The 23395-nt window shown below is 39.6% G+C and overlaps 1 protein-coding gene across 1 annotated transcript in view; it reads left to right on the top strand.

Annotated features, from left to right (window-relative positions):
• Positions 1-23395, top strand: part of UGCG (UDP-glucose ceramide glucosyltransferase) — a 67696-nt gene that overhangs the window by 23499 nt on the left and 20802 nt on the right. Inside the window, exon 3 of the mRNA XM_077475347.1 lies at positions 18324-18426. Coding sequence (XP_077331473.1) covers positions 18324-18426 — 103 coding nt within the window. The remainder of the gene's footprint in view (positions 1-18323; positions 18427-23395) is intronic.

The raw sequence follows: 23395 nt of genomic DNA, 5'->3' as shown, positions 1-23395 counted from the left end.
TATTCTTGAGAGCTCATGAACTTTAGAAGGTGAAGAGACAATGTTTTTGTCAATTCCTGAAAGATCCTACAACAGCTAATCAGGACTTTACCCTCCTATCCTTTACAGCCAAGAAAGTTGCCATCTTCTTGGCTTCTGTCCAAATCTTCAGTTGCCATGGTACTGCACTTGTGATCAGTTATGAGACCAGTAATTTGAGGGCTGAAGTTGAGAGTTGACATAAGCACACTGGCAATTGTTATCACTAGAGGCATGCCTTGAAATGTAACTGTTTTGGAAAGTACAGTTAAAGTATTTGTTACCACAACACTTCATATTCCTGATGTGTCTGTACCATGTACTTTTATGAGACAGTATCCTGTTCTTTGTATTGCTTCCTTTTATGTGAAATACCTGGCTTTGTTGCAAGTCCCTCTGCCTATTAAAAACTGGCCACACTAAGCAGGAGAGCACACTGGTCAGTTCTCTAGCTGTGCTGTCCTCCAATGATCAGACTTGTACTGACACGCCCCCCCCCCCACCCCCCACACCCCCCACACCCACAAAGCCATTCACTGCCTCACCTCCCCCAGCTCTTATGCAACTGAGAACAAAGGGAATGTGATTCCTTATAAAATTGTTGATGGTTAGAAAAGTGTGGTTTTCGTGTGTGAATTCATATTAGCTGGAAATGATACGTTTAAGTTGAAATGAAACTCTTCCTGTTTTGGTTTTCTTGTGAAGAACAATCTTTGTTTTTGCAACTTTATGCCTGACTTGACGTGTTTACCCAGAGAGCTTTATCGAACCATTAGCTTATTCGTATCATTTTTATATCTCTTCTTAGAAAGATACGAGATCATGACAGGGAAAAGACTGAGGGGTAGGTTTGGGCCTCTTTTGGTCTGGTTGTCTAGATGGGGTGGATTTTACTGCTTGGTGAAAGGCAATTGTATTAGAAACAAATATATATGCCTGTGCAATTTGATTTGGGTGTTCTGTAGTTGAATATTAAACCACACCTTGCTGCTTCTGTTCTAGTGCCAGCAATCTATTAAGAGATCTTGTCTGAAAACAGGCATGCAGATAAAGTTAATAGGAGCAAAGTTGTGCCAAAATATTTGAGTTTCAATGAAGTTGTTTTTGTATATGGATTTATTGATGAAAATACTTTTTATAGAAAGCAGACCTTCAGTGTGGGTTTTTTTTTTTTTTTTTTTTTTTTCTCTCCCCAACTTTTCATCTATTAAATCTTCAGTCCTTGTTTTGGTTAGTAAAACATCATTTTTCTGCCAGTAAATTTCTGTTTCTTGTCTGGTAAAAAGCCTAGTCTTGTGACATGCACAGCTCTCTTTGCAACGTGGTTGTAGGGAAGCGTCGGCATGGAATAGATGTTATTACAAATGATGTGAGCAGACTGCAATTCCTTGTGAACTGCCCCACTGTAGATTATAGTGCCTATGTAAGCTGCAGCTAAAACTGGGAATGGTGAGGTGGTGTATGCTGAAAATTGGCAGAAATTAGAAGACCTTGCCCTGTTTTAACACAAACTCAACTGCTGTAGGGACCACTGTGGATGTGATTATTGTGGCTAGCACTTGTGTACCTTTTTTTTATTTTTTTTTATTTTTTTATTACATGTTGATCAAAATATTAAGGCCCCATTTACGCCAATTCAAAATTTTGTATCTACCTTGAATTTTTTTATTCTTCAGGGTCTCTGACTTGTAAGAAAATATAAAATGTTTGGGGGTTTTAACAAATCTTCGAGGCTAAAATGATTTTTTATTTTTTTTTAATGAAATTATGCCTACAAAAAAATGTAAGGGTTAAAGGGCAACCTAACCTAATGGAAAAGTGCCTATTATGTATGTTTCTTGTAAAAAACAAAACAAAAAACAAAACAAAAAAAACACTCGTGTATCTGGGATGCACAAATCTTATCGCTCAGATGCCCGGGGCACGCAGTTCTGGTTGGCAGGCAGGTGTGTGGGGGTGTTTTTTTTTTTTTTTTTTTTTTTTGCCCCTTTAATGGATTAGGCACTGACACTGGCGCTTGATTTGGCTGCTCAGCATACACTTGCACTGAGTGCTTCCATATGTGAGGGTAACCTGAAGGAATAGTTTTTTTTATTTTTTCCTCATTTACTCGCTCAGCAGATGAGCCTCTGCTGAGCATTAAGAGAGCCTGACACACCCAATGCTGGTCACACGGCTAGTCCCCAGATGTGCTAGACCACTTCTGCCTAATAAAAAAAAAAAAAAGCAACTCTTCATATGTTCCATCCCGGCCAAGCCATTTAAAGGGACATGCATCCATTGCAAATCCATAAAACTGTCTCGTTCAGTAGTATAACTGAAACCGTTTGTCTTTTTTTTTTTTTATTAAAATGATAAACTAAAAGCCATACATTATGTTTAAGTAAATTATGGCTTTTTATGTAAAAATCAGACAACTGTCTCCAGTTATGCTACTGAATGAGACCATTTTATCGCTAGGTATTTTTAAGGGATGAAGGTCCTTTTTTAATTGTGTGCCTGATGCATAATTTATTGAAAGTTGGCTGTGTACATGTATGGTTGTAAGTGTTACTAAACCCAGGACCCTGGATTCACTATATCTGGTCTCCCACAGAACATGGAAATGCAATTATTTTAGTGCATATAAACTAATAAATATCTCTTCTCATCAGCAGTATATAGCAGTCTTGTGGTTTTCTATCAATGCCTGGTAAAGCTTGTAGGAGGAATTTTCATACTGCACTGGCTGTCCTATCGGGTTGCAGTACCCCTGACCCGCTGCACAATGCTGATTGGCCCTGTGATGATTAAATGCACCCTTTCCAAAAAAAAAAAAAACTCTAGCAATACACTCCAAACTGAGCATGGGGATCTGTACTATCAGTAGATGGATTGGGGACTGTAGAAGAAGGGGATGATCAAAGACAGGGTCAAAAAGCCTTTTACACAATGTGCAAGATTAACCCCTTAGGTTCCACAGTGAGTATAACAAGCATGCTTTACTGCATATACAGACTGATTTTATTGTTGTGTGGGCTTTGTAACACTTTAGGTGACTGTGTATGTGACTGTGTGCATGTATGGGTAATTATGGGTCTTAAATAATGGTGGTGTTTTAAAATGTATTTATTTTTTATTAGGACCCCTGATTTAGTCCCTTGGACAAGTAGCTAGTGGTGTGTGTTTTTATTTTATTTTTTAAATGTATTGATCATTTTTGATATTTAATCTGTAACCCATGCTTCTTGCCAAAGCCTTTCTATTCGCACTGCCTTTTATTTATTTTCAGCTGAGATATGTGCAGGAATGAGTTCTGTCTGGTATCAATGCAAATCTATAAAGCTGTCTTTTGGCTTTAAGAGCGTTTCATGCTATTTTTGTAGTATGTTTGCATTGCTGTATTGTAGCTGCTAATTGCACCTCTGTTGCATTAAGAGTACAAATCTCTTCCGATATTTGCTTTGCAGTCTCCTCGGTTTATAGTCCTTATATACTAAAAGGTACATCATGTTTTTTTTTAGAACGTCAAACTGCTTCTGCTAAGACTCCGCAGATTTTTAGTTTAAAATGAACTTGATAAAGTAACCTAACGTGCGAAAGGAATGCACTAAAAATGTTCTCGTGTTTAGAACAGAAAATGGGGTTAAAAAATGAAATAAAATCTTTATCTATATCATTGTGTGTGTATGCCTTTGAATTCTAGGGGAGCTTGTTTACAGTTCATTCAAGGTTAAAATAAGTAGATAAAGAAAAACAAAGACCCAGCAGTGCCTTTTTATAAAATTGTGTCCTAAACAATTTAAGATCAGGACCTCATTTCCTTTCAGGAGTAGATTTCTTTCCAGAAGAAAAAATAATTTGGAAGAAGGCCTTTACTGTTGATACAGATGTCGCGTGAGGGCATGTCTACATTTTAAAGATAATCAAAATTAGGGCCGAAACAACTAATCGATTATGAAAGTAGTAATCGATTAATTTCATAATCGATCAGCCACTAACATAATGGGGTTAAAAAAATTTTTTTTTAACCCTTTATAGTACAAAGAGCAAATCGCTACTGTAAATATTACTTTCACTGTCCCATAGTTAAAAACGAACCCCTTAGACCCCTTTCACACCAGGGCGTTTTGCAGGCGCTATAGCGTTCAAAATAGCGCCTGCAATCCATCCTAAAACAGCTGCACCATTGTATGTAGTGTGAAAGCCCCGAGGGCTTTCACACTGCAGCAGTCCGCTCGCAGGACATCAAGAAAAGTCCTGCCAGCAGCTTCTTTGGTGAAGGAGCGGTGTGTTTACAGCTCCTCCACCGCTGCTCCCCATTGAAATCAATGGGGCAGTGCTGTAATACCACTGGCAAAATGCTGCTATTGCGGCATATTGCCAGCGGTTTTAACCCTTTCTCGGCTGCTAGCGGGGGTGAAAGCACCCCGCTAGCGGCCGAAATGCACCGCAAATCTGACGGTAAAACGCCACTAAAAATAGCGGCGTTTTACCGCCGACGCTATGGGCAGCGTGGTGTGAAAGGGGTCTAACAGTAGCTATTATTTTCTCTATTTGTACTAATTTTAAGTGTGTGTGTGTGTGTGTGTGTGTGTGTGTGTGTTTGTTTGTTTGTTTGTTTGTTTGTTTTTTTTGTTTTGTTTTTTTTGGTGTTTTTGCAGAAACGCACGTTCACATCCATGATTTTTTTTTTCCCGCTGCTGCGTATTTGGAAAAGACAAGGACTTTTTTTTTTTTTCTAACGCAAAAACGGTGCTATTATTTATTTTTTGTTTTTTTTGGTTCAATATACTTCAATGGAGAATCTGCAGAAAAGCATGTAATGTGTTTTTGCAGCAATTTGTGTTTTAATCTGCCCAACATCACATTGGCCTAAAAAAATGTAAAAATGCAAATCGCAGCAAATTTAAAAAAAAAAAATAATTTGAACCCATAATCGGCCAACGAATCGATTATGAAAAAAATCGTTAGTTGCAGCCCTAATCAAAATAGATTAAAAGGTAACATTTATTAATGTAAAGTTAAAACATATATGTCTGAAAATACACATATGCAGCCATAGAAACAGATATAACAATGTTACAAAGAAGTATATATAGATATATATAAAATGACACCTTTTTTATATGCCTGTATTTGTCTTTGTAACAACATTGTTGTATCTGTTGTAACTGTATTTTCAGACATGTTTTTAACTCTTTGTATTAAATGTTAACTTTTTTTAAATCTATTTTTTATTATCTTTGTAAGTACCTATATAGTTCCAATCCCAGAGGTTTATCTGTTTGTATAGTGCTTTCATCCTGGATTTAAACAATAGCAATTTAAAGTGATTCTTGTGTGATTTGTTTTTGTTATACAAATTCATACTTTCCTCCTCTGTGCAGCATTTTTGCACAAAGCAGCCTGGATCCTCCTCTTCTCTGGTCCCTCTTCCGTGCTCCTTGCCCTTACCTGCTGTTGAGAGCCTCCATAGCAAACAGTTTGTTATGGGGCTACCCGAGCCAAGTCAAAGCTCAGTGTGTTGATTCAGACATGGATGCCCCCTTTCTGTCCTGATTGGCTGATCCCCTTTGACAGCACTGGGAGCCGATGGCACAGTGCTGCTGTCTCTGCCAATGAGGGGAGTTCTAGGCAGTCCAAAAACTTCTGCAACATCTCTGCATCTAGATGAACCTCGGGTAAGGATTGGGGAGGCTGAGAGGGGCCGCTGTACACAGAAGGCTATTTAACTTAATGTATAGCATACATTAGGATAAAAAGCCTTCTGCCTTTACAATTGTTAAGGCCAGTTTCGCTTTGCCTACATTTAAAGGGAATATATCATGAGGCAAATACAGGAGGCAGCTGTTTTGTATAGTTTATATTCATTCCACAGTAGTGACGCTTAACTTTTGTAAATGTGTTCATCGTTCGGCTCCCTTACATGCAGCTCGATATGGCGGAAATGGGCGGGTCCCGCTTCTGCTGGCGAGCGCAACCCCCTCCTTGCTGGCGCCATCTTTGGGCATTCACGGACGCCGCACTTTGCGGCACATGTGCGGGGCCCCGTGGGTGAGATGTGACGTGCGTACATCACGCTTTTCTGACGTGAATGACGCAAAAGCGGGGCCCCTCTACAGCCTTCCAGGATGCCGGGGAGGTCACACCCGGCTAGCCATTTGGCAGCCATGTCCCCCTGACATAATTGGGAATAATGGTAGGATCGCATACACCTGCTGCAGCACACAAAAGGATAGGATTGGCGTACACTATATATATATATATATATATATATATATATATATATATATATATATATATATATATATATATATATATATATATATATATATATCTATATCTATCTTCCAAATGGGAATAGATCGCTCATTTTTCTTCCAACCACAGGAGGATCAACACCAATGCTTACCCACTAATCGGTATGTTGACATTATCTATTTACAAGTCTAATATTATATTGGCCACACCATATATGCAATTAGATGTGGGGGTCATTTGGAAACCACCCATATAGGCATATATAATATAAAAATATTTTATTATATTTTTTTTCTTACTTTTAGATTGGGTGCTTCCCCATTTTCTTCCTCCCTTTTTTGGCATGGAACAATAACTACTGGTATATTCAGCGCAAGGGTCATATCACAGAGCCCTGCCACGTCACCTTTTTGAGCGACGTGAAACACTACTATGCGCATTAATCTACGCCATATATCAACCTTTTAATCAATATATACTTGGCGACTTCAAGGTACTGTTTTGTGTTTTTTTTTTTTTTTTTTTTGTAATAATTACTTCACATTTATTCCCAGCTTTCACACGCAATGGTTTGCTGCGTTTTCATTCACTTCCACTTCGTTATTTTTGTTTCATTCACAATCACCCATCCCTTTCCACACCCTTTTATTTCTGTATTCACACACTATGGGCAGGTCCTTCTATTTAGCACTTCCTTGTTCCTTTATCACCTTTATGATTCTTTGTCACCCTAATTATATTTTCTAGCATTACGCTCATCTTTCCACATCACTTAGTAGTCTTTCATATGTCACCTTAATTCACATTTTCCATTATTCTCCTTATCATCCCACGTCACTCAGTAGTCTGTCATGTATGTATGGGGCTTCTATCACCTCACTCATTCCTACAGCTCCATCCCCAACTTCACATGCTTAAGCATCCACTTCTTGGCTCTCATCATTTCACCCTCACTCCTTTCCTCATGATTCAATTATTAAATCCTTTTTTTTTTTTTTTTTCTCTGCACACGAGGTCCCCTAATATAGGATTTACACCTAATAGATATAATGCTCCTTCCATTTACCCCTCAAGCCTTAACACATATGGGAATTTATTTATTTCTCCTTATGTGTGGTGTCTTGCCACAAACACTGGTGGTGGTTAACCTTAGCAAATACAAAAATTCAAAACCCCTTACACCATATTCTTTCCTGATTGATTTCTGCTGCAAGTGTGATCTAGCTGCGTCCCAGTTGACGGCGATTCACGCCGTGTCGGAGGGTCCTTTTGTTGGTGTGACCTCTCGTGAGACACATCTTGGAATAGGTGCCCCTCCCCATCTGGGACGCATGGTCGGGGCACGTCTTTGGATTCCCAACCGGGAGGAAAGAGGGTAATTTTAAAGGGATCTCCAGTTTGGACTAAACTTTCTTTTGACTCTGTACTTTGGATATGCATTTTGGGGTAATTATGTGAAATGTTTGTGAATATATCTATATCTATCTCATGTATGCACATAATAGTTTACACATATACTCATGATGTGTTTTTCCCCGGGAAAGACTATCCCTCTGACTAGGTTGGGTTGAAACGCATCCATTTTTTTTTTTCTTGGGTTTGGAAACAATTGTCACTATTTTTTGTTCCTAGGAAAATTTCAGTCTGTATTGTATATTCATATTTCCCATAATATTATTGTCCTACTGGAGCTCACTTTTTAATCCCTATGTCTATTTTTCCTTTTAATTATTATTTTTTTTTGTTTTTTTTTTTTTTACAAACTTTGGAATATAAATTTATAAAATAGATTGGACCCTTAATTCTGCTGCCTAAAAATCCCACCTCTGGGGGAATTGCTCCCAAATATTTAACTTTTGTAAATGTTTGCCCCATCTAAAACGTATTTATTTTTTATTTTTTGGATAGAATCTAGAATGGTTAACAACTTCAGGATTTTTTATTTTTTTTGGTGTCGTGACCGTCGTAAAATTTGTGAATTTCCCATCCATTTCAGTATTGATGACCATGGTCGCCAGGACAAATGGAAAGGGTAAATGTCCCCAGATGCCTAATAAAAACCTTTTTTAAACTTCCAGTCACTGCCCTGAAACTAGTTAGTGGTGCATGAATGATATATTCATCACAAAACTTTGAGACAGGTGCTCTTGCTTTGTGACCGATTAGCAGGTCCTCCGTTTTTTAGCATGTACCTCTTTCTGCAATGAATGATTTTGCTTCCATGGTTTATCCTGTATAAAAAATAAAAATAAAAAAAACAAATGGCAATAGTTGGTTTTTTTCCTTGTAATATTGACATGTTAGAATTTTATTAAAGTAAATCTAAACCCTCATTGCATGGAATGTGTGTGTGTATGTATGTGTGTGTGTGTGTAATAAATATATATATAATCTAGGCTGATTCCCAAACCTTAATTTATAAAATTGATGTTTTTTTTGCACACTTTTTTCCCCCCACTGTATTATATTGCTGGTTATTCCTAAAAATGTTTAGTTGACCAGTTATTACCAAAGCTTCTATATAAAAAAAATAAAAATGTTGATAACGCTCGCATTTCATATGCGTTCTGATAATACTGTGGTGATCCTCATACTGTGTGACACTGCTTAAAAAAAAAAAAAAGATGAAAAAGCAGTGCAAGTTAATTACGGAAATGTTGCCAAATCTCTAAACATTACTATGAACTTCCAGCAAGATGAATTGCAATGTTTTTAACACATGTCTAAAGGTTATGTAACCCCAAGTGCTTTCTTTTAACACAGAAATGTTTGCTAGTGTTTAGAGTACTGTACCAGAGGAATGTTTTTTTTCCTGTTGGTTTATGCACACACGGCATTTTGGAAGGATGTCTTTTTGATGCCATCTCTGTTCAGCTAGTTCTAGAACTCCATTTTTGTAAAGCGTCACTAAAGGTAAAGCTATAGAACTAGGGTCTCCATTGGAAGATTCTCTTTCTATTACTGTTTTCATGTCCACCAAAAATGTGGTGTTTTTTTTTTTTTTTACTTTGGATGATGAAAAACAGCGTAAATCTCCCTGACAGGGTTCTAAACCCTCTCCACTCTGTCACTGAAAGAAAAAAAAACGTGTTTTTTTTTTTTTTTTTTTTTTTTTTTTTTTTTCTTGAATACTATTAGTAGCTTTTGGAATTCCTTTTAGTATTCATCATCTACTTTCCCCCAACATTTCTAGTAGTTTTAAAGTGAGTGAGTAGTGCTTCAATATATATTAACCTGAAGTGAGTTTGTTTTGTATGTTTGGCATCATACAATGCTGTATACAATATTATTTTTATTTTTACTTTTTAGGCTGATGCCCCTAACTTGCTTCCATGCAAATTAACAGTAGTGTAGTCAGCTTGCTGTGCTGGTTAGCCTTTGGGCTACCATTCAGATAAGCAGAGCCACAGCAAAACTAAGGCAAACAATGCTGCAGCTTTATTCGCTTGGACTAGTCAACCTGAAATAAGAATGGCTGTTAGGTTCCGTTCACACTTTGCAGGTGCGCCGGAGTATATAAACTTTTTTGTTTTACATTTTGGAAAGCCCATTCATTTCAGTGGGTTGTCCTTCATGCGAGAAACATGCAAAAGTAAGTGCTTACAAAACTCTAGGGCATGATGGTGAAATGATGAAAAATAGACTTTGGTTTTTTCATAAACTTAAAATATTAAAAATTAAAAAAATATAAAAAATGTAAGGTCTTTTTTTTGTCACCCTTGGCTTTGATGGAAGTAGCCATTTCCCAACTCTGGTGACACATACTGGTTCTGGGGCAGTAAAGATAAGCCTGCTGGGTGAGTCATTGCTGTGAACCCAGTCTGTAGGACACAAGTCAAGAAATGTTCGCTTTTGTCCCGCCCCACCAATGTTGAGATTGAGAACATTGTTAACTGTGAGGTTTATCTAGCGGGCAGCCAAGGGCACAACAAGTCTTTCAGCAGGTAGGCTATGTCACAAGTAGGTTGTTTAAATGTAGAATTTCTTGTTTGGCTAGTGTCTTCCCTTTTCAGTTTTCTGCAAATTTTGTTTTTCGTTTAGTAAAATAATTTTTTGTGTGTATACACCAGACTTCTAAGGTCCAACGTCAAATGTGGTGAGGGAGGGGAGTTGCTGGATCCACAATAGGTGCAATGTGTGTGCCTCAGAAATAAAATCTGTTCTTCGTTCTTCATTAACATTTTTTTGTTTTTGTATATTTTTTTTTTTATTTTTTTTTTATTGAAAGCAGTGTGCTATACATTGCAACTATGATAAAGACCAAAAGTTCACTTAGTGATCTGAATTATGTGTATTCCTTTTAGCCAAAGCATGCCTCTGTACAGGTAACTTCATCTGTACATGTTGAGTATGTAATGTTTTACTCAGTTTCCTGCAGTTTTGTTTGCACTCTTTCCTGTATCACCAATCACAATTCCTGGTCCAGGTTGAATCTGTTGTCTGTGAGAAGCTTCAGGTATCTTGTTTTTTTTTTTTAATTTTAAATTTTTTTTTTTATATATGCAAGAGACTTCAAAGAGCCTGCGATGGATGTTCCAGCATCCCATCACAAACAAGATTTCCCAGCACGCTTACTGACCAGGGTTTTGTTTGCACGTATATGCATAAGCTGCATTGCCCATGTCAAGGGACCTCTGTATATACTGTAGTACTAACTCTAAATTTCCAAATCCTCCATAGTAGGAGCACATATGAGTGGATCGATTTAAGGGCAGGTACGCCTGGAGGAAGCCCATCCCTCCTTAAAGGCGTTGTGTCCCTGTGCCTTTTTAAGAATCTGTCAAACGGCATGAGCCTACATTGGCTGCAGAGGTTTTTTTTATTTTTATTTATTTATTTATTTATTTATTTTTATTCCTTAGGGTCATCTACCAGCGTTCATTAGGGACTCTCACTAAAATCTGTAGCAGACTTGAAAGGGCCTGGTATGGATGGGGGCGGGGGGGGGTCCCTTCTTTTTGGCAAAAAACAAATGTTTAGTTTACATTCAGCTGTCAGTGGGGAACCCTGCTGACAGCTGATGAGTCCTCTATTGTTAAGGAGGTTCACTGGTTATTAAGACGCCGGCTGCCTGATCTTTAACAAATTACTACTGTACTGCTCCTAAACAGTTTTTGAGCATTTAGTGTACATGGAGCCTTAGAGTTTAGAAGAGAATGAAATATATATATATATATATATATATATATATATATATATATATATATATATATATATATATATATATATATATATATATATATAATTATAAATTGTTTTTAGCTAATTTACCAATTGCTCCTTTTTATGTTGTCCAGTAACTATTAGCTGTATTTTGAAGTTCTGCGCAAAGCTGGGAGTGCAAAACTGCTTATAACCAAATACTTTAAATAATGAAACCTATTTTATTTTTTACAAATTTGCACTGGTTTTAGTTTTTGGTTTTTAGCAGGCCATATAGAGTGCAAATTTCTTTCCTGCAGCCACGTTTGTAAGAAATTTGCATTATTCCCCCATCAACAGATACTGCTGACAGGGGAATCCCTCCTGCTGAGCAATTGTCTGCCCCCAATCATGGGAGTGGGCGGGGGAAGCTGTCCCGCCAGGGGAAGACAGTGATTGTTAGTGGCAGCCACTAGCGATAATTGCAAGTGACTCAGGCAGGCTGGTTGTGCCCAAGCTGATCAATTGATCAACTTGGTACATTCAGCCTGCCCCTGCATTGTTTGAATCTTGGCTGGTTCTTATTGTACCAGTTGAGATTCGAACCGTCTATGGCCGGCCTAAGTCATCATTCTAATAGTTTTAATTTAAAGGCAACCTGCCTGTCCCCAAAATTTATCGTTTAGCCTCCTACTCTTTATGTTTTTGTAGTGCCTTTTATATAAAAATGTGGGTAGCTGGAGCACTGCTTCTAAACAATGCTTTGTTTACAGGTGTGTGCCAAAAAGCGCAACGCTTTGTTTTAATCACATTGCCATTTAGACGTTGCAGATCACAAGCAAAAAGCACAAAGTCAATCAGGATGCATTTACCTTTTTATTGATGTTTGTAGGACTGTAAAAATGTGTTTAAGTGCTGATTTATGAATCTGGGTTGTGAGAACACAAGTCGGCGCATGCAGCTTCTATTTGTATACTTTGTGTGGCTCAAAATATTCCGTTTATATAAACGGAAACATATTATTTTGTTCTTCTGCTTCTTTTATTTTTTTGTTTGTAGGACTGTGTTCCCATATTTTAACTACTACCCTCTAGGCAACACAAGTCACAGAAAACTTCCTCCTCATCATTCAAACAAAGACAATGTTGCCATGCATGAGGTCTTCTAATACAATGTTTTTGTGTCTGTGTAACCAAGTATTGAATTGACAGAACAGGTTTAGCAAATGGAACCGGTCATGGGAGGAATGCGTGTTGCCCTTGCCAACCTCTGGCGGAATATTTTTGTTGCCTTGCTTTTGTTGAGGTCCTTTTCACTACTTGCCGACTGCAAAAATATACAGTATGTAGCCAGTGTAGTGGGAATGACTAATCTGTATGTTTGCGTAGTATACTCCTAGCATTCATGATTGTTCATCCTAGCTTATTTCTGTGATGACCGATTTTTTTTACCTGGATCCGCAGGTTCAGGAAGTTCTTACTGCACAGGATTTAGAAAATGTAATCATAGTATAAGGATGAGCTCACACGTTGTCTGGTTAAACCCTGGGAGGTACATAAGCTTCCTTAGAGCTGAGTTAATGACTTATCTTGACATTAGCTGTAACACATTCACACATCATCCTCTTATAACACACATCTATTTATAGATGACAGGAAAGGAGAATAATAAGATTGTATACTGTTTTCATTCACAAGCTCATTTGCTATTGAACATCTAATAGATCTGGCTTATTTAAAGCAAATGTCCAGGCACTATCCACATTTACTGCAAAACCTTCCTCTGTCCCAACACTCTCTATTAATATTATTTTTGTACCTCGTTCCTGTATGATAAACGGTTTATTGCTCCTTGTGACATTTTTCGCTAAGAGAAATTCTGCAAGGACAGCTTCTGGGAGATCAAGTTAAAGGTTCATTTATAGGTAAAGTTGATCCAGGGAATATCCGATTTGCCTCTCGTGGAATTGGGAAGGATTTTTTTCCCCCTGCTGGAGCAAATTGCTTCATACTTTGCTGGATTTTTTATTTTTTGCCCTTCCTCTGGATCGGCTGTGGGTATATGAGATTGTATGATTTCTTTTATTTATTTTTCCTTTTTTATTGGTTGAACTAGATGGACTTGTTGGGTGTGTGGTGGTTTTTCTTTTTCTTTTTCTTTTTCTTTTTTTTGTTTTGTTTTTCCCAACCACACTATGTAACTGTCAACTGGTGGGGATAGGCGGAGTTCTGCTGTGTACTCGGCATGAGTCCTCTTCCTGACTGCCGCACTGATGCTCTTGGCTTTCCCGAATGGCTGACCTGAAACGTGTATAGAAATAAGGAACTCTGATATTTTGCTATATAGTTGTGCCAACAATCCTGTTTCCATTGAAAGCATAGCCAAGATGCCGTCTACATTTTTGCATTATGCAATCTCCTGCCCCATAAGCTGAGAGTCCTGTCAAGCTGTAAGTTGACTGGAGAGGCAGAGATTGATTGCAGCCTATGTGGCTGCAGGGCTTAGGTGCAATCTGAACAGGATGCCTCATTGCTCGCTACTTATGGACACCCAATCGCTGGCTGCATGGGCAGTGACTCTGTGCCAGCAGTCTGTTTACCTAAAACGTAGTGCACATAGGTAGAATGTTGTGCGGCATTGGGCAGTTCAGTAAAAACTGTCCGACATTTGGCCCGTGTGCACTGCAGCCAGTGGGCTGGCTTCTGTCAAAGGGTCATGACAGAAAAAGGTCTGTCAGTCGGCTCCCATTGTCTGAGAATTCTGACCGGAGTGTTCTGCAAGGAGGGTATCCCCCTGTCAGAACACAATAGCACAGTAGGGGAGATTGCTGTACTAACGGCAGATAGTTAGTACATCAGCTCCTCCTGTGCTGTTAGTTTTTTTTTTTTTTTTTTCAGCCCTGTTTGGTTGAAGAAAAAAATACTGGTATACTAGGCTTAAAGTGATTGTAAAGGCATTTTTTTTTTTTCGTAATGCATTCTATGCATTAAGATAAAAATCCTTCTGTGTGCTGCAGCCCCCCTAATACTTACCTGAGCCCATCTCGGTCCAGCAATGTTTGTGCTAGACTAGAGACTCAGCTATTCGGGACTCTCCCTCCTGATTGGCTCAGACAGCGGCGCCATTGGCTCCTGCTGCTGTCTTAGTCAGTAAGCCAATGAGAGGGAGGGAGAGTGGCTGAGTTACGGCTCTGTGTCTGAATGGGCACACGGAGCTGTGGCTTGGTTTGGGTGCCTCAATAGCAAGCTGCTTGCTGTGGGGGCACTGAACAGGAGGGAGTTGTCAGGAGTGCTGAAGAGGGACCCGAGAAGAGGAGGATCTGGGCTGCTCTGTGCAAAACCGCTGCACAGTGCAGGTAAATATAACATAATTGTAATGGAAAAAAAAAGATTTTAGTATCACTTTAAGTGTGGAGGGCTTGGAAGGAACATTATGTCTAATCCTGCCGTTATCCTTGCTGAGGTGATGCTTACTAAGGACGCCATAAAAACACCATTGTGATGTTGGTGGCACCCCTATGTTTGAGAAACACTTTTTTAAATAAAATTCTCTGAGGTAAGTTTTGGAAGCTTCAGAGTGAAGTTTGGGGGTGTTTGGCAATCAGATTTGCAAAAGGAGTGGCTATCCCTTGACAAACTACAGAGTAGGTTTGTCTTCTTTTGTTATGAACATGTAGGAGATTGATACCAGAATAATGTATTTTGGCTAAGCAAACTATCCCTCTTTAATGGCCAGTGATGTTTCCTGAGAGCACTGTAATTGAGGGACCATCGCCCACCCACCCTCTCTCCATCCAGTCATTAAAGAAAGTACTTCTGTACTACACAGAGAGCAAATGAGTGTAGATGGGAAAACCTAATTCCTATACACAGTCGTAAATAGGTTGGTTTTGTTATACTAGAGGTGTTTGTTCCCAGGTACTACAGTTGTGTTAAGTTCCCTTACATGAGCTTGGTGTCATTTATTATTATTATTATTATTATTATTTTTTTTTTTTTTTTTTATTCTACTTTTGATTTGACATTTAGTATATAATGCAGCATTTGGATTGAGACATTGGGGAGAATTCAATAAAGCTGATGCACCGTTTTTTCTGGCATTAATTCCTCGTGTTAATCTATTGTGATATATTCGTAAAGTATTTGGGACCCTTTTGATTCTGACAGCAGCTTGTACACCAAATTCAGGTAGCTCTATAATGCACTACTTAGCCTATAACTAAGGCTCTCGCTAAAACGCGCCAGTTGTTTGGTTATTAATGCTCATATATGTAGCCAATGGGTTGCCGGCTCTTCTCCCTTATGCACTTCTTTTACATTGTGTCACATTGAATGCTTCAAATGTAAAAGTGGAGCGAATTAAGACCAACCCTTTTGGGCGTACAGAGAGAACTGGCTCAGATGGGTTTTGCGAACCTCTCTCTCTCTCTCTCTCTCTCTCTCTCTCTCTCTCTCTCTCTCTCTCTCTCTCTCTCTCTCTCTCTCTCTCTCTCTCTCTCTCTCTCTCTCTCTCTCTCTCTCTCTCTCTCTCTCTCTCTCTCTCTCTCTCTCTCTCTCTCTCTCTCTCTCTCTCTCTCTCTCTCTCTCTCTCTCTCTCTCTCTCTCTCTCTCTCTCTCTCTCTCTCTCTCTCTCTCTCTCTCTCTCTCTCTCTCTCTCTCTCTCTCTCTCTCTCTCTCTCTCTCTCTCTCTCTCTCTCTCTCTCTCTCTCTCTCTCTCTCTCTCTCTCTCTCTCTCTCTCTCTCTCTCTCTGTGGCGCAGCATGAGCCAAAGTCAGGTACAATTTCTAGACAGGTTTATGAATTTGGCACATTCTTCACCACTTTTAGAATGCATGAGGTACAAATATGGCAAATCTGCCTGCGTCAGCCTTTATGAATTCCAGGGATTGTCATGATTTGAGCTTGGTTAAAGTAACCATTACAGCCAAGCACAATGAATGTTCTAAAGCAAACTGATAACAGTACTTCCTTAAGCAAACTTCTAGCAGGTGATTTAGGTTCAAGTTACAACAAGCCTGGACAAACCTTAGATATCTAGTAGCCGGCTGAATGTTAGGGGCAAGCAAACCGCTGGTTGACATGGTGGCTGATCTTTCCAAATGTTTTATTGGCATCAAACAAATTGTATCATGACTGTATGGGACTTTCCTGTCACTCAATCTAATTCAGAAAAATGTATGTATATTATCTCGTTTTATTGCAGAACATAAAATCATGTCTCACTTTTTCCCCTGATGAAGTGATGTACATACAGACTATGAACCTATGATGGTTGTATATGGGGTCCTGTTCTCCAATAGTGCAAGTAAGCCTACAGTGTATGTTTTGGGATATGGTTTTATGTTCTACAATATAAATGTTAAAAAAAAACATATAAAATGTTAATTTTTATTTGATGCCAGGAAAGTCCCATACACTCATGATATAGTTTGATGGACAGACTATTTCTGGGATGTTGACACCCAAGTAGCCTCCAATCACACAAGCTATTCTGCCATAATTACAAAAATCTCTCCTTCCTTCTTCCTTCTTCCTTCTTCCTCCTCTCTCCTCCTTCTCCTCCCTCTCCTCCTTCTCCTCCCTCTCCATAGACTACTTTCACGCTGGGGTGTTGGTGGTAAAGCACCGCTATTTTTAGCGACACTTTACTGACATTTTTACTGAGCTTTTCGACTGCTAGTGGGGCACTTTTAACTCCCGCTAGCTGCCGAAAATGGGTTAAAAGCGCCCACAAATTGGCGGCGATGCCCATTAATTTCAATAGGCAGGGTCACACCGCTCTTAAAGTGCCTCAAAGACTCTCCTTGCAGGACTTGCCAGCGCACCGCTCCAGTGTTTCACACTGCAGTGAGAGGAGAGCCGCTTTGCAGGTGCTATTTTTAGTGTTATAGTGCCTGTAAAGCGCCTCGGTGTGAAAGCAGCCTTTCTCTCTCAATACTGACCCATATGCTGACTCCCAGATCTGTTCATAGATCGCAGTGCGAACATATGCGATATATATTCCTTCTTTTTTTTTTTTTTGGTCTGATTATACACTTATCGTTTTCTGCTTACACTTACAGAAGCTGTGCCATTCTTATTTATCCCTATCCAAAAAATGTAATGTATGTGTAAAGTAGCCGTAGGGCTTTTAATGACCAGTTGTCGCTTTCTCGTTTAGCAAAAAGTAGGCTTAAGTTAACTTCTAGACATAAATAGACTTGTGTTTGTGCAAGAAAGAAAAATGTCCTTCATAGCCATAAATGTGTAATAAAGAGGATATATAAACTTCTCAGTGTTATTTTTTGAAACTCAAGTAAAAGGTCCTCCATGATGTAAAAAAATAAAATATTTGTGTTCATTTTGTCTGTAGTTTTAAAATGTACTCTGGGCTTGTAGATTCTGCTTTTGCGGTACTGCACAATAGTTCTGCTTTTCAGCTTTACTGTCTTGCAGTACAGATCTGTGAATTGGTTACTTCGTTAAAAACCAGCATTGGTGGCTCACTACAGGAAGTTAGGAGAACATTATGTTTTCAGAACATAAACAGTTACTACTCAATAACTGCAGTGCTTTTTAAAGGGATAAACCTGAATTGTGTATGTATTGCACGGGTGTACAAATTATATTCTCTGAAGCCTCCCCAGACATATGCTTTAAAATTTATACCTCTTCTTTAATGCTTGAGAATCCATTGTAAATATGTAGAGCCACTAAAGACTTGCACTCTTATTGACAATGTGTATATTATATGAAAAACTGAGTATGGAGAATTTGAAGCTCTTTATTTATAGTAATCCATATTTTGTTGTACTCCATCCATTTATTATACTATATAGGAGATTTATGTTAAAGTGCCATGCCACCATGCTAGTGTGATAGTTGGATTTTTAACTAATCGTGTTTTTTTTTTGTTTTTTTTTTGTTTTTTGTCGCTTGCAGTTTGAAATCCTTCTCTGTGTACAAGATGTTGATGATCCGGCAGTGGATGTATGTAAAAAGCTACTTGGAAAATACCCAAATGTGGATGCCAATTTATTTATAGGTAAGTGCTGTGCTGAACATTTAGGCCTCATGCACACGAGACGCAGATGAAACCTCTGTTAAAAAAAAGCTGAAACGCGCGTTTAGAAACGCGCGTTTTGCCGCGTTTGCATGCCGCGTTTAGACGCGTTTAGACGCGTTTGCGTTTAAACGCGTTTATAAAGATAACATCATGTAGACCCTCCCCAAGCTCTCAAAGCATTTTTTTTAACTATTTCTGCTATTTTGATCAGAGTGAGCAGCAGCAGCATAGAGAGCAGTTGTACACTTGCATTTGCCGTGTCACTTGCCACGGCACCTGCCACAAGTTGTGGATTGTCCACTTGCCACGTCACTTGCCACAAGTTGGGGATTGTCCACTTGCCACATCACCTGCCATGTCACCTGCCACAAATTGTGGATTGTCCACTTGCCACGTCACTTGCCACATCACCTGCCACGTCACTTGCCACGAGATGTGGATTGTCCACTTTCCACGTCATCTGCCATGCCACCTGCCACAAGCTGTGGATTGTCCACTTGCCACGTCACCAGCCACATCACCTGCCACAAGTTGTGGATTGTCCACTTGCCACGTGACTTGCCACATCACCTGCCACGTCACTTGCCACATCACCTGCCACAAGTTGTGGATTGTCTACTTGCCGCGTCACTTGCCACATCACCTGCCACGTCACTTGCCACGTCACCTGCCACAAGTTGTGGATTGTTCACTTGCCACGTCACCTGCCACGTCACCTGCCACAAGTTGTGGATTGTCCACTTGCCACGTCACTTGCCACAAGCTGTGGATTGTCCACTTGCCACATCACTTGCCACGTCACCTGCCACGTCACTTGCCACGTCACCTGCCACAAGTTGTGGATTGTCCACTTGCCACGTCACTTGCCACAAGCTGTGGATTGTCCACTTGCCACATCACTTGCCACGTCACCTGCCACGTCACTTGCCACGTCACCTGCCACAAGTTTTGGATTGTCCACTTGCCACGTCACCAGCCACATCACCTGCCACAAGTTGTGGATTGTCCACTTGCCACACCACTTTCCACGTCACCTGCCACGTCACCTGCCACAAGATGTGGATTGTCCACTTGCCACGTCACCAGCCACATCACCTGCCACAAGTTGTGGATTGTCCACTTGCCACGTCCCTTGCCACGTCCCCTGCCACGTCACCTGCCACAAGTGGATTGTCCACTTGCCACATCACTTGCCACATCACCTGCCACAAGTTGTGGATTGTCCACTTGCCACGTCACTTGCCACAAGTTGTGGATTGTCCACTTGCAATTGCAATTGTTTAAAATATTTTTCTAATGGTTTTTCATCATTTGCAATCATTTTTGAGATTTTTTATGTAAAAAAAAAGGTCACCTTTAAAAACGCATATAAACGCAAACGCGGCTAAACGCGGGTGCCGCGTTTAGCCGCGTTTAGCCGCGTTTAGCCGCGTTTTGCGTCTGAAACGCAGAAATTTTTGTTTCTGAACGCATTTTTTTGCTTCTGGAAAAACGAGATTAAACGCAACTGCATATAAACGGAAAAAAACGAGACTGTGTGCATGGACACATAGGATAACATTGAATGAGTTCAGGTGCAGTTGAAAAAACTGTCCAACTGCATCTGAACGCGCGTTTAACTGCGTCTCGTGTGCATGAGGCCTTAGACTGGCAGGGAATCTATTTGCTAGGTGGATCAACAAAAATGTACAATAACAAGTTTAATGCATGCTGCTGTTTATTTTCTTTGTTATTGACACCAATGCAATGAAATGCAACACCCAATGAATGGTAATGTCAGGATCTGAGATATATCTGTTCTGAGCAGAGAACAGTGACTGCTTTGTACTGTGTTCCTCCAGACCTGAATGCAGCGCCAGGCAGGAGAGGGGGCAGGAGCAGCTGGCTCAGACTTCCAGCAGCTTGCTTAGAGGCTCAGCCAGCTACAGGTTAGACATATCTGGGTGGATCACAACTCTGATATCAGCTGACTGGGCTTTGGTCCACCGTCACCTGATTCTGATTCACAGGAGTAAGTGTATGCCTGTGACCTACATGAAAGCAAACAAGCTTTTGCCATACTTCTTTTAAAGTATTACTAAACTCACAACAGTAAAATCAGTTTGTATATGCAATAAAGCATGCTTGTTATACTTACTGTGGAAACTAAAGGGTTATACCTGCACATTGTGGAAAAAAAAAAGAAGCTGTTTGACCCTCCTTTTACTGTCCCAAATGAATTTTGTTTCATGAACAGAGCCCTTAGGAGGCACTCTGCACATGCTCAGTTTGGTGTGTATTGCTAGAGAGAGAGACTTTTTTGGGAGGGTGTGTGTGATCAGCAAAGGGCCAGTCACTGGTCCAGACACAGGATCAGGGGTCATGCAGCCTCATAGGCAGTCACAGGAGAATGACAACTCCTCCTACAAGCTTTAACCAGTGCTCAGTTGGACACTAATAAAAGTCACAAGACTACTATATACTGCTTATGAGAAGTTATTTAGCAGTTTATATTTACTAAAATTGCATTTCCGTGTTCTGTGTATTGTGGCTGACCAGATATATTGAATGCAGGATCCTGGGTTTAGTAACAATTTAAGCACTGGCTATGACTTTTTAATGGTCACCATTTGCATAATCACGCTGATGGTGCCCTGATGTGGCAGTGCCTGATCCTGTTGACAGGGTACTCAGTCTCTGGCCATTGTGATAACTGGCCTGGGAACATACATGTTGTCCACTTCAAGTAGTACAGAAAAAGATGTTAGTGCTGGAGCTATCAATTCCTGCTGCCTGGTTATTATTTTTTATATTTTTTTCTCCTCAGGGTTTTTTTTACATATGGCTGACATAGGTGTTAGACGGTTGGGGTTCAAGAGTCAGTCTTCTTTTGGAGAATGGGGTCAGGTGCCCTCCCTCTTAGACTGTAAGCTGTAAGGAGCAGGGCCCTTCTAGCCCTCTTGTTCTGAACTGTACTGTTGTTGTTTTGTCTCCCTTTATATTGTAAAGTGCTGCGCAAACTGTTGGCGCTATATATGTATGTATGTATGTATGTATGTATGTATATATATGCTGTATTATAATAATGTGCTTCCATTGACTATGGAAAAAGCTTACAGATTCCAGCTATAATTGATTTTAGTTGCTTGGACTGCCTAGGATTTTTTGGCAGAGTACAATTTTAACGTGGCAGCGGCATCCCCTTATTTTGTAAAATGGCAACTATGATTTTTAACATAATGTTCTTACTGGAAATGGCATGAAAAATCTTGTGTGCAAGATAGCTTGTGAGCTGGATGTAGCAGGATGTTTAACAGAGGAGCTTTGTTCATAAATCACTCCTCTGTGCTTTGTAATCGAATACAGAACAAGCTGCTACACTATAAAAGCAATTGCTGCAGTGCTGTTACTGCGCAGTATCTGATACCCGAATTCCAGGATTTCTACATCTCTTCAAGAAGATGAAATGGCAGATGAATTTCTGTGTTCTTATTATTTGAAGCTAGGGAAAGCTTGCAGGGGTTACTAAAAAAAGAAGCTCCTTTTTTATATAATAAAAGCAGCATGCACAATGTCTTTATCTCTAGACCTTTTGCTTTTCTTTTAAAAATTGTGAGTGGTATTGACTGCAAACTTCCTGGCAGGTTATGCTGAGAAAGGGAAACCTCCTTTTTGACTTGTTTCAAGATGCATTAAACAGCAGTGTTTGCATTTCCTGGGATTCTGGCACGCAAGCTAAACATAACTGGCCCGCGAGACCCACCAACAGCTGAGCTCCGACAAAACTGCTTGGCCTCAATCAGGCTGCCTCTTTCCTGCCAGTAATGAATATTTCATAACTCGTGCTACACGCTTCCATTATATGCTGTCAGTCTTCTGAAAAATTGGGGCATGCTAAAACATTTTTAATGTTTTCATTCCTGCCTTTCTCCCTATTGATCTGTTCCATATACACCAAGGGTGCATGGACTCGGCTCACTGTATTGGGGCTAATTGGGATGGAACAATCATTTTATAGTATATCTTAACCACTTTCAGACCGGACCATTTTGCTGGTAAATGACCAGAGGTCTTTTTACACTTTGGCACTGCGCTGCTTTAACTGGTAATTGCGCGGTCATGCAATGTTGTACCCAAACAAAATTTGCGTCCTTTTCTTCCCACAAATAGAGCTTTCTTTTGATGGTATTTGATTGCCTCTGCGATTTTTATTTTTTGCGATATAAACGTAAAAAGACCGCAAATTTTGAAAAAAAATGATATTTTCTACTTTTTGTTATTAGAAAAATCCAATAAACTCAATTTTAGTCATACATTTAGGCCAAAATGTATTCAGCCACATGTCTTTGGTAAAAAAAAAGTCAATAATTTGTATATTTATTGGTTTGCGCAAAAGTTGTCACATCTACAAACTAAGGTACGTTTTCTGGAATTTACGCAGCTTTTAGTTTACGACTGCCTATCTCATTTCTTGAGGTGCTAAAATGGCAGGGCAGTACAAAACCCCCCCAAATTACCCCATTTTGGAAAGTAGACCCCCTAAGGAAATTGATAAGAGGCATGTTGAGCCCATTGAATATTTTATTTTTTTGCCTCAAGCGATTGAATAATGACAAAAAAAAAATTTTTTTTTTTTTTTTACACAAAGTTGTCACTAAATGATATATTGCTCACACATGCTATGGGCATATGTGAAATGATACCCCAAAATAAATTCTGCTGCTTCTCCTGAGTATGGGGATACCACATATGTGGGACTTTTTGGGAGCCTAGCCGCGTACGGGGCCCCGAAAACCAAGCACCGCCTTCAGGCTTTCTAAGGGCGTAAATTTTTGAGTTCACTTCTCACTACCTATTACAGTTTTGAAGGCCATAAAATGCCAAGATGGCACAAAACCCCCACAAATGACCCCATTTTAGAAAGTAGACACCCCAAGCTATTTGCTGAGAGGCATGTTGAGTTCATGGA

The sequence above is a fragment of the Lithobates pipiens genome, unplaced genomic scaffold (genome assembly GCF_037356315.1).
Source record: "Lithobates pipiens isolate NorthernLeopardFrog02 unplaced genomic scaffold, aLitPip1_a1.2 Scaffold_13, whole genome shotgun sequence".
NCBI lineage: Eukaryota > Metazoa > Chordata > Amphibia > Anura > Ranidae > Lithobates > Lithobates pipiens.
Note: the sequence above shows the minus strand (reverse complement) of the source record. Positions and strands in the feature narration are given on the sequence as shown.